Source organism: Lepidochelys kempii, chromosome 2 (assembly GCF_965140265.1).
Source record: "Lepidochelys kempii isolate rLepKem1 chromosome 2, rLepKem1.hap2, whole genome shotgun sequence".
NCBI lineage: Eukaryota > Metazoa > Chordata > Testudines > Cheloniidae > Lepidochelys > Lepidochelys kempii.
Genome location: NC_133257.1, coordinates 77,094,766 through 77,107,452, shown reverse-complemented (window position 1 = coordinate 77,107,452; position 12,687 = coordinate 77,094,766). Strand labels below are relative to the sequence as shown.

The following is a 12,687-nucleotide window of genomic DNA, read 5'->3' as shown; positions in this document are numbered from 1 at the left end:
TTCTTCATAGCAACAGAAAGGAAGTTACCCTCACAAGTCTGTTTACCCTGGTACAGGCCTAGGAGGTACCTTCACATTCCTTAGTACCTGGAATGTACAGAGATGAAGGTACATCATGACTTGGAATGCATGCTTTCAAAACAATGATAAGGTGTACACCAGGGTACCAGAAGAACAAGGTAAAAAGCTGATGGGTTGAATCCAGTTTCAAATGACATATATAATACCTTTTACTGGTAAAACAAGTGGGGTATAAAAAGATGGCTTATGGGGTGTAACTTTGTGTCAGGTGAATATAACATCACCACACAGGATAGCTCTTCGGACACAGGTATCGTATAGAACCTTTTGCCTGTACCACATTAGCAAACCTGACTGACATCAGTTATTTGGGCTCTTGAGTATATTTCATAATGTATCAGTGTGTGATCAAGCAATTGACTATACAACTTAAGCACCTCACCATCTACACTGCTATTTATATCCATGCTAACAGGGCATACAGTGTCTGTACTCTATATGCCACCATAAGTGTAGACCTACCCTGAGTCTCTATGCTCTTTCAGTCCTTGACCTTGACACGATCATTATTTATTATTCTTATTATAATAGGGTCCAGAGGCTCTGAGGCAGGATTGGAGATCCATTGTAAAAACACATACCAAGAGACAGTCCCTGCCCAAAGAATGTACAACCTATCTTAACACAAAGACATAACAAGTAAATGTGCCAAATAAATGGAAGGTCTGGGAGAGGGAGGATGAGGGTAATAGTTTCATGTGGTTACATAGACTAGCTGTCATAGAATCACAGAAACATAGGGCTGGAAGGGATGTCAAGAAGTCATCTAGTCCAGCCTCTGCCCCCTCACTGAGGCAGGACTAAGTATATCCAGACCATCCCTGACAGGTGTTTGTCTTAGCTGTTGTTAAAAACCTCCAGTGATGGGGTTCCACAACTTATCTAGATAACCTGTTCCAGTGCTTAACTATCCATATAGTCAGAAAGTTTTTCCTAATATCTAGCCTACATTGTCTGTGCTAGAAACTAAGTTGCTTATTTTGTCCTGCTTTCAGTGGACATGGAGAAAAACTGATTACTGTCCTCTTTATAACAATTATAATCTTGTGCATAATCATCAGCTTGTTTCAAATCAAAGGTGTTTGTTTTTAAAGATCTAAACTAACCAGTAATGTTAACATCAATCATTCCTACTAGCCACCTGCCTGACAACAAAAGTGCCATTTCATGGCAGTTGTGATAGCATCTGTGTGTGTGATGAGGTTAGCCATCTGTTAGGATCTGAGATCACCCACTTGTATCACCAAACCTTCCAAACAGCCACCAGATGGTAATGATTTTCAATCACTTCTGATTGGGTCAGATTTGAACTGGTGACCTTGAGAGCCAAAGGCTTCATATTCCATTACAAATATCCCGAGCAACCATATTCTCTTACAAAATGTTAAAAAAAAAAAAAAACTTTGAGAAGTGTGGTATTTCACAGTGTTGTTGTAACCATATTGAGCCCAGGACATTAGTGAGGTAATATCCTTTACTCTACCAACTTCTGTAGATAGGCATGACATTTTACACTAGTTTCTTCGTGTTGGGCATGAAAAACTACCACCTGCCCAGAAATCCCCTTCCTTTTACTACTACTGCTGTTACTACTGACATTTATTCTGAAACCTGTCCTTGAAAGTTGATTTTACTCAATGTGTTTAAAAATCGCACCAGACCATCAGCAACAATAAGTATGAATTCACTCCCCAGATATGATGATATCACTCCTTTTATTGTTTCACTTGGAAAAACAAAAGTTTTTTCTTCCAATAATTGACACCAGAGTTTTTCATAAGGTTATAATAAATAATGACAAGAAGACCCTGTAATCAGCAGCATCATGATTTGCAAATACATTTATTTGCAAGTAACTCATAAAAATAGTCTAACTCCGGAAAATGATGGATGGACCAATCCAAAGGCAGACAGGTTGGGGAGAATTTTGTGTGACTGATCACACCAGTAAAAGCATTTAACATAAGAAGAAAAACTTTTTTCAAACAACAAACAGAATTCTGAATTGGACTGTCAGTCTGATTGCTTGTGGACACTGGGCATTGCTTCATAATTCTCTTCAAAGGCACAATCCTGCTCCTATTAACTCCAAAAAGAAATAAGCCGAGGGTTCAACGTTCATTGTAAAACAAAAAATGTTCTACCTGTCATCTGAAATCTGAACTGTAGAGAAAAGAAAAAGTTGAAAGTGACATGTTGATTTTTAAGCAAATGTTTTACTCCACACTCAAAACTTATGATTAGTTCAGGCACTCCAAAGCAGACTTGGAGGGAAGAAACAGTGATACATTAACTTGATTTCTTTACATTATATAATAACCATTGTATAAATACTCATGAATTTTCCAGAGAACAGACACTGTATAGTGCAAACTACTCTTATTTTCTCCCCCAACATGTGTTTTCAGTTGAAGGCGTGGGTTAACGGAGTTGTTTTTTCCTGTTTTATCTAGTCCTGCATTCTTATCATATTCCAGTTAATCACAACATACAGGTATTTCATCTCATTGAAGCGAGCCAATCACCTAAGGCCCCAGTCCTCTAGAGACTTGTGTGCATGCAGTAAGAAATCTCATTGAAACCAGTAGGGCTACTCATAGGGTATATCTACACAGTGCTGCTGTGTGCAGTGTGGCTGCAACAGCACAGGGGGCAGCTCAGGCTAGCTGAGTATCCCCTGGGGGAGTCCGCTGGCATTGTATTAGGGCACCTAGCCCAAACTGCCACCATGCTGCCGTGGCCACACTGCTATTTTTGGCGTGCCAGCTCGAGCAGAGCTAGCCTGGGTCTACCGAGGCTGAGAAGTATCCTCCCAGATGCTATGTCGACACCCACAGGCATAGAGTCTTCTTCTTAGCATGTATGCGCAACATGCATCAGGTGACATGTGACCAGGATCCATAAGCCTGGGCTGGGTTCTGACTGGGAGTGTGACATGAACGCTGATCCAGTGCATAGAGTTACGCAGAAACATGAACCTTTGCAGTATTGAGTCCTTAGGGCCTCATCCTATTCCACTTGAATTCAATGGCAGAACTTCCTTTAACCTCAGTGATGCGGGACTGGGCCCTTGATTTGCTCCGATCACTGACAACATGCCTTGAGAGACTTTGGAGAAAATGCTAATCGAAACTTCAGTTTTAATTTGCACATTCTTCAAAAAACAAAACAAAACAGCTTGTTTATAGGGTTCATGGCTCTTAAAGAGGCGTGGTGTTTTAGCCACACGGGAGCTTTTTCTCTAATACATGCTAAATGTTTTGTACTCTGCAACAAACAGCTGCTCATGTCATTTTAAACAAACACTCTGCAACTATGGGAAACTAACAAAAACATCAAAAGCATCATGCACATGGGAATAGATGGAGGGTGAAGGGGGAGACAGTTTAAGCAGAGGATGAGAAGCCACACTATAGGTCCCAAGTCAACAAGCTATATCCTATCTGTTGCAACAACATCCATTTAAATAGCGGTTTACTCAGAATTTCAGGGGGGAATACAGTCTGGAAACCATCAAAATACAACACCAAAACCAAACTCAAGATTTATCAGAGCTGTGTATTTTCAACATTACTTTACAGTGCAGAATACTAGGAAATGAGAAAGTATGACATGTCCAAATTCTCTTCATTCCATACAACCCGCCTCAGAAATCTTTATGTATCTTTTGGCCCAGAACAATCTCAAACCAAGATCTATTGACACAGTGCAGCCAAGAGGATCTGAGCACCATCATTGCCAGGAGACGTTGGAGATGGATTGGCCATGTTCTTCAGATGGAAACTGATTCCATCACTAGAGTAGCAATAACATGGACACCTGAAGGCAAGCGAAAACGAGGCCACCTGAAAGTAACATGGTGAAGAGCTGTGGAAGACGAGCTGAAAAACCTGGGGCACAGCTGGGGAACCATTGAAAGACTTGCCAGAAACAGACACGAGTGGAGGAGCTTCGTCACTGCCCTAAACGCCAGAGGCGTAATGGGAACATGATGATGATGATTATTCAGAATCACTGGTAGAGTTTAAATGGTTAGGACACTGGCATTCAAGTACTTTCCCTATGAACCACCATAGAAACTTCACCAAAATGTGCTGGTGCCACATGATTATTTATATAACTAAACATATGCAGTTTATTTCACTGATGGTTTGGGTGGTGTCTCTTGAGGAACGTAAGACTAACTACTTGAATTTCAAGTTCTTTGGGACAGAGACTGCGGCTTTGTGTAGGTTTATACAGAACCTCGCACAATTCAACCCCAATCCTGATAGAGGCCTCTGAGCACCACTGCAATATAAATATTAAGTAAGTACTGTTTGAATACAGTTAGCACAAGATACTTACTGAAGTCTGCATTGTGAGAGTCAAACGTTCTTTTTAACAAGTTCATGCTCCATTAGGTATTCTATCAAAGGACAGGTGTGGGAACCAGGAAAACTGTATAGAAAGTGGCAGTGGATGGGCTGTTTAGAAAAGGTTACATCAAGAAGTCTGGTACCATTACATTATTGTTTCTTAAATGAAACTCTAAAGATTTGCAAATCTGCTGTGTGCAGGTATTGTTTCCAAGGTGATTTCAAAGTTATCACTTTGAGTGCTTTCTTCTCCTTGAACAACCACCTTTACAGATTTCTTGGCACCCTGCTTCCGTTTTGCTTGGAGACTACTCTCCAAAGACAGGTTTCAGAGTAACAGCCGTGTTAGTCTGTATTCGCAAAAAGAAAAGGAGGACTTGTGGCACCTTAGAGACTAACCAATTTATTAGAGCATGAGCTTTCGTGAGCTACAGCTCACTTCCTCAGATGCATATCGTGGAAACTGCAGCAGGCTTTATATATACACAGAGAATATGAAACAATACCTATTCCCACCCCACTGTCCTGCTGGTAATAGCTTATCTAAAGTGATTTCCAGCACAAATCCAGGTTTTCTCACCCTCCACCCCCCCACACAAATTCACTCTCCTGCTGGTGATAGCCCATCCAAAGTGACAACTCTTTACACAATGTGCATGACAATCAAGCTGGGCTATTTCCTGCATAAATCCAGGTTCTCACATCCCCCCCACCCCCATACACACACAAACTCACTCTCCTGCTGGTAATAGCTCATCCAAACTGACCACTCTTCAAGTTAAAATCCAAGTTAAACCAGAACATCTGGGGGGGGGGGGTAGGAAAAAACAAGAGGAAACAGGCTACCTTGCATAATGACTTAGCCACTCCAAGTCTCTATTTAAGCCTAAATTAATAGTATCCAATTTGCAAATGAATTCCAATTCAGCAGTTTCTCGCTGGAGTCTGGATTTGAAGTTTTTTTGTTTTAAGATAGCGACCTTCATGTCTGTGATCGCGTGACCAGAGAGATTGAAGTGTTCTCCGACTGGTTTATGAATGTTATAATTCTTGACATCTGATTTGTGTCCATTTATTCTTTTACGTAGAGACTGTCCAGTTTGACCAATGTACATGGCAGAGGGGCATTGCTGGCACATGATGGCATATATCACATTGGTGGATGTGCAGGTGAACGAGCCTCTGATAGTGTGGCTGATGTTATTAGGCCCTGTGATGGTGTCCCCTGAATAGATATGTGGGCACAGTTGGCAACGGGCTTTGTTGCAAGGATAAGTTCCTGGGTTAGTGGTTCTGTTGTGTGGTATGTGGTTGTTGGTGAGTATTTGCTTCAGGTTGCGGGGCTGTCTGTAGGCAAGGACTGGCCTGTCTCCCAAGATTTGTGAGAGTGTTGGGTCATCCTTTAGGATAGGTTGTAGATCCTTAATAATGCGTTGGAGGGGTTTTAGTTGGGGGCTGAAGGTGACGGCTAGTGGCGTTCTGTTATTTTCTTTGTTAGGCCTGTCCTGTAGTAGGTAACTTCTGGGAACTCTTCTGGCTCTATCAATCTGTTTCTTTACTTCTGCAGGTGGGTATTGTAGTTGTAAGAAAGCTTGACAGAGATCTTGTAGGTGTTTGTCTCTGTCTGAGGGGTTGGAGCAAATGCGGTTGTATCGCAGAGCTTGGCTGTAGATGATGGATCGTGTGGTGTGGTCAGGGTGAAAGCTGGAGGCATGCAGGTAGGAATAGCGGTCAGTAGGTTTCCGGTATAGGGTGGTGTTTATGTGACCATTGTTTATTAGCACTGTAGTGTCCAGGAAGTGGATCTCTTCTGTGGACTGGACCAGGCTGAGGGTGGTGGTGGGATGGAAATTGTTGAAATCATGGTGGAATTCCTCAAGGGCTTCTTTTCCATGGGTCCAGATGATGAAGATGTCATCAATATAGCGCAAGTAGAGTAGGGGCTTTAGGGGACGAGAGCTGAGGAAGCGTTGTTCTAAATCAGCCATAAAAATGTTGGCATACTGTGGGGCCATGCGGGTACCCATAGCAGTGCCGCTGATCTGAAGGTATACATTGTCCCCAAATGTGAAGTAGTTATGGGTAAGGACAAAGTCACAAAGTTCAGCCACCAGGTTAGCCGTGACATTATCGGGGATAAACCTGGAAATCCTGGGCGCCCCATCATCTCAGGCATTGGCACCCTGACAGCAGGATTGTCTGGCTATGTAGACTCCCTCCTCAGGCCCTACGCTACCAGCACTCCCAGCTACCTTCGAGACACCACTGACTTCCTGAGGAAACTACAATCCATCGGTGATCTTCCTGATAACACCATCCTGGCCACTATGGATGTAGAAGCCCTCTACACCAACATTCCACACAAAGATGGACTACAAGCCGTCAAGAACACTATCCCCGATAATGTCACGGCTAACCTGGTGGCTGAACTTTGTGACTTGAGGAATTCCACCATGATTTCAACAATTTCCATCCCACCACCAACCTCAGCCTGGTCCAGTCCACAGAAGAGATCCACTTCCTGGACACTACAGTGCTAATAAACAATGGTCACATAAACACCACCCTATACCGGAAACCTACTGACCGCTATTCCTACCTGCATGCCTCCAGCTTTCACCCTGACCACACCACACGATCCATCATCTACAGCCAAGCTCTGCGATACAACCGCATTTGCTCCAACCCCTCAGACAGAGACAAACACCTACAAGATCTCTGTCAAGCTTTCTTACAACTACAATACCCACCTGCAGAAGTAAAGAAACAGATTGATAGAGCCAGAAGAGTTCCCAGAAGTTACCTACTACAGGACAGGCCTAACAAAGAAAATAACAGAACGCCACTAGCCGTCACCTTCAGCCCCCAACTAAAACCCCTCCAACGCATTATTAAGGATCTACAACCTATCCTAAAGGATGACCCAACACTCTCACAAATCTTGGGAGACAGGCCAGTCCTTGCCTACAGACAGCCCCGCAACCTGAAGCAAATACTCACCAACAACCACATACCACACAACAGAACCACTAACCCAGGAACTTATCCTTGCAACAAAGCCCGTTGCCAACTGTGCCCACATATCTATTCAGGGGACACCATCACAGGGCCTAATAACATCAGCCACACTATCAGAGGCTCGTTCACCTGCACATCCACCAATGTGATATATGCCATCATGTGCCAGCAATGCCCCTCTGCCATGTACATTGGTCAAACTGGACAGTCTCTACGTAAAAGAATAAATGGACACAAATCAGATGTCAAGAATTATAACATTCATAAACCAGTCGGAGAACACTTCAATCTCTCTGGTCACGCGATCACAGACATGAAGGTCGCTATCTTAAAACAAAAAAACTTCAAATCCAGACTCCAGCGAGAAACTGCTGAATTGGAATTCATTTGCAAATTGGATACTATTAATTTAGGCTTAAATAGAGACTTGGAGTGGCTAAGTCATTATGCAAGGTAGCCTGTTTCCTCTTGTTTTTTCCTACCCCCCCCCCCCCCCAGATGTTCTGGTTTAACTTGGATTTTAACTTGAAGAGTGGTCAGTTTGGATGAGCTATTACCAGCAGGAGAGTGAGTTTGTGTGTGTATGGGGGTGGGGGGGATGTGAGAACCTGGATTTATGCAGGAAATAGCCCAGCTTGATTGTCATGCACATTGTGTAAAGAGTTGTCACTTTGGATGGGCTATCACCAGCAGGAGAGTGAATTTGTGTGGGGGGGTGGAGGGTGAGAAAACCTGGATTTGTGCTGGAAATCACTTTAGATAAGCTATTACCAGCAGGACAGTGGGGTGGGAATAGGTATTGTTTCATATTCTCTGTGTATATATAAAGCCTGCTGCAGTTTCCACGATATGCATCTGAGGAAGTGAGCTGTAGCTCACGAAAGCTCATGCTCTAATAAATTGGTTAGTCTCTAAGGTGCCACAAGTCCTCCTTTTCTTTCTCCAAAGACACACTTTCTTGAGGAGTGCATTCCATAGTGCTTAACCTCTCCTGGGAGCATTTTGGATAGTTCTTAAAGCATTCAAAAGTATCATTGCACTTTTCACAAGGGAAGTAAGAACATCCTTCCACAGTCTGCACCGAGTTACAGCTGGACTCATTTCTCCCTTTAAATGAATTCAGGCGGACTTCCAGAACTGACCTATAACTGCAGCTCTGTAGGGCCTTGAGGCAAAAACAGGTCCTGATGCATAATTGCTGAAGAACTCCAAAATCTTTGGCAAGGGTGCTTCGGAAATTGGGCTTCAGAAGAAGATAGGTAACTGGGTTGTAGAGTGTTGAGGACTTTGCAAAGACAGCTGGCACAGCAAAGGCTAGGGGAGGAATCCCTTCCATGGATCCAAAGGCTGTCCACATGGCTATGATGGCATATGGGCTCCAGGCAGCAAAAAATCCAATGCATACAGCAATGCTCATCTGAAAGGAAAGAGGAAAGAAGTGGTGTTAGATAAAACAGCATATGTGAGAAACATACTTCCAAACTAGTGTGGACATAAGACATTATCATGACTAATGCATCTGCTGAAGTCTCTCTCTATGCCTTCCTCACTTTTCATCTTGTCTACTCAGTACACAGCTATTCTGAACTTGGATAATTGTTTCAGATAAGAAGCATACCAGGCTCCACTGTATATGGAACTTTTTGAGGACAGCTCTAGCATCTTAAACCTATCCGTTTCTCATGTCAGAGAAGGGCAACCATTGCCCTTGTAAACACCTGAGGAAAAATGTAAAATCAGAGGAAATTCTCTTCTGACCATCAACAATAGATTTTTCTATTTCCTAGCCCAAATAATCAGCTTATATGGACTTTACTGTGTGTAGCATTCCTTTAGAGATAGAGTTAAAAGGAAAGAAGTTAAACTAAAGTCTAATAAATCTATAAAACTTAATCTGTTGTGGCTCATCTCATCAACAGTATCCAGAATAAAGAATTCTATGGGAGTTGTACACAGGTAACTGATGGCTTAGTCAGGCCACTGGCTCTTAAAAACAGGTTTTAAAAATACATTTAATATTTTTTAAAAAGCAGTTAAAAATATTTAAACCAGCAGCTGACTCAAATGAATGAATTCATATGAACTGCTGTTGCACAGCTGATTGATGAAGTTTTGATAGCAGCTTTTAAAACTATTGGGGGAAAACCCACCATTTTAAAAGTATATATGTATAAAGCAATAATATGAGAGTAAATACCAGAATTGGAATACAAACACCAAAAATCCCAGATATATTGTAAACTTCCATTCACACAGAGAGACCATAATCGACTCTGAACCATTCTGAGCATCATTCAGAAATAAACTGTACTGAATACTTAAAAGATATATACAGACAAGAATACTCAGATAAGTGTCAGATTTCTGAATGAGCTTCATGAGCTCTGAATTGGCCAAGAGTTGCAATTTCAAAATGAGAAATGATGGAGAAAATCCATTTCACCTAAAGCAGTGTCAGGTCTAAGCAGGTCAAGGTGTGTTTTGGCAATGAATGCCCTCATGTTTCCAAAAGCCTATTGTGCTCTGTGCCTGTATTTCAGAACTACAGAGAGCTGGTAACTAGCTCATCTGCCTTTAAAACTCAACCATTCCCCCAGGCAGGCTCAGGCTACAAACTCTCAGCTGCCAAAAGCATGTTTATTTTCACAAGGTCCATTAGTTTATGTACAGGTTTCAGAGTAACAGCCATGTTAGTCTGTATTCGCAAAAAGAAAAGGAGTACTTGTGGCACCTTAGAGACTAACCAATTTGAGCATAAGCTTTATAAGGTTTATGTAAGGGTGGTACTGAGAAAGGCCTTCTGAGGCCAGAATAAAACCAGCACACGTACAAGCTGTGCAGTACAATCTATTTTAAAACATGCGGCTCTCTCCCAAGATCTTAATTAGTCTCGCCCTAAATTTGCAAATTTCAGGAACTTTTTAATTTTACAAGAACTGCCTTGTGCTTGCCAAGGAGGTGTTGCAGGCTATCACAGCTATAGACTTCAGAGTAACAGCCATGTTAGTCTGTATTCGCAAAAAGAAAAGGAGTACTTGTGGCACCTTAGAGACTAACCAATTTATTTGAGCATAAGTTTTCGTGAGCTACAGCTCACTTCATCGGATGCATACCATGGAAACTGCAGCAGACTTTATATATACACAGAGAATATGAAACAATACCTCCTCCCACCCCACTGGCCAGCAGGTGTGAACCTGATGAGTAGAAGGAATACACAATCAAGTGTACTCCTCTCTTACACTGAATGACCACCTTGTGGGTGAAGATGAAGATAAAATTGTTTCTCAAAACCTTGTTGCATTTTGGTATTTAACCTGTTTGTATGAAAATAGTTCAAGTCATCTGTTATGGCTTTTTCATTATATTTAGTTGCTTCTTTGGCCTCCCCGGCAGTGTGCAATGTAACTTTTTCCTGATCAGGAAGCCAGTAATATAATACCTTTAGACCATTGGTTCCCAAACTTGTTCTGCTGCTTGTGCAGGGAAAGCCCCTGGCGAGCCGGGCTGGTTTGTCTACCTGCCGCGTCCACAGGTTCGGCTGATCGCAGCTCCCACTGGCCGCGGTATGCTGCTTCAGGCCAATGGGAGCTGCTGGAAGCAGCAGCCAGTATGTCCCTTGGCCCGTGCCTCTTCCAACAGCTCCCTTTGGCCTCGAGCAGTGAACCGCAGCCACTGGGAGCCACGATTGGCCGAACCTGCGGACGTGGCAGGTAAACAAACCAGCCCGGCCTGGCAGGGGCTTTCCCTGCACAAGCAGCAGAACAAGTTTGGGAACCAATGGTCTAAAGGTATTATATTACTGGCTTCCTGATCAGGAAAAAGTTACATTGCACACTGCCGGGGAGGCCAAAGAAGCAACTAAATATAATGAAAAAGCCATAACAGATGACTTGAACTATTTTCATACAAACAGGTTAAATACCAAAATGCGACAAGGTTTTGAGAAACAATTTTATCTTCATCTTCACCCACAAGGTGGTCATTCAGTGTAAGAGAGGAGTACACTTGATTGTGTATTCCTTCTACTCAACAGGTTCATACTTCTGCTTTAATGATGGGGTCTTGGAACAACTATTTCTAGAGCTCACATGAGGAGAAATCATCATAGTCTTAGGCAACACAAAAGCGCTGGTTTAAGAAGTGATCATGGTTGAGAAACTGAGTAGCAATGACTGCAGGATAATTAAGTACAACATCCTTGGAGAAAAATCAGTGCAAAAGACACTAAACATTAGAAATGTGGATGTAAAACAAAAACTGAGGAAGCTAGTCGAAACAATCTCCTTTAAGTCAAAGAGGAAATTAAAAGCCTGAAAAACTCAGCATGGAAGCTAAGCAGAGGATAACAGAACCACAAGAGGCGTGCATCCTAACAGTAAAGAACTTAGAAAAGCAGAGGAAAATACTACAGTTAAATTGCACAGTTTAACAGCAATTAACACACTACTGGAAGGCTGTCAGCTCCTACAGTGATAAGAGTAATACAAGATTCTGAATAGGTTATTCCAGCCAACCCAGTATTCTTCAAAAAATGGAAATCCAACCCTGTGAAACTAATAAAGGAGCATACATTATGGAGGTTGTAGCCTTTCCTTGAATTGAATGGATAGTTCTGTGTTAAATCAGTGTCCCTGGTGAATATTAGGTATATAAGCAAGGTAAGGCTGTAATGCAAGGCCTACAGGCTAAGGCCTGTAAGATTTTGGCTTAGCCATACGAGGCCTCAGGGCTAAAGAGGGTGCTATTGTTTAACACAGTGCTATTCGTTTAATTTAAGGAAAGGCTACAATGTTAAAATGTAATTAGGACTAAGAGAAATTTTGAAGAGCAAATAGCCAAAGACAAAAACAAATAGCAAGAACTTATTTAAGTATATCAGGACCAGGGTTTATAGGGTGCAATGAAGGCGAATAAGGACATTCAGCTTCTCTGCATTATTTAATTGCATCAGTCCTCACAGCAGAGAATGCTGGAGACATACCTGCCTTAGACCTGCTCTTCTCGGGCAATAGAGGATGTGCTGTCAAAAATTGAGGTGTCAAAAGAGTTGGTCCTGGAGCAAATTCATAAGTTTAGAGATTCATAGATTCCATAGCCAGAAGGAACAATTGTAATCATCTAGTCTGACCTCATGTATAACACAGGCCATAGAACTTCTCCAAAATAATTCCTAGAGTATATCTTTTAGCAAAACATCCAATTTTGATTTTAAAATGGTCAGTGTTGG

General features: G+C 42.2%; 1 protein-coding gene across 1 annotated transcript in view; it reads right to left on the bottom strand.

Moving 5' to 3' along the window:
• Positions 1-4,372: 4,372 nt before the first annotated feature.
• Positions 4,373-12,687, bottom strand: part of LOC140906749 (opsin-5-like) — a 54,250-nt gene continuing 45,935 nt past the window's right edge. The window contains exons 6-7 of the mRNA XM_073331317.1: positions 8,381-8,874; positions 4,373-4,747 (exon numbers count right to left, since the gene is read on the bottom strand). Coding sequence (XP_073187418.1) covers positions 4,612-4,747; positions 8,381-8,874 — 630 coding nt within the window. The 3' untranslated portion in view covers positions 4,373-4,611. The remainder of the gene's footprint in view (positions 4,748-8,380; positions 8,875-12,687) is intronic.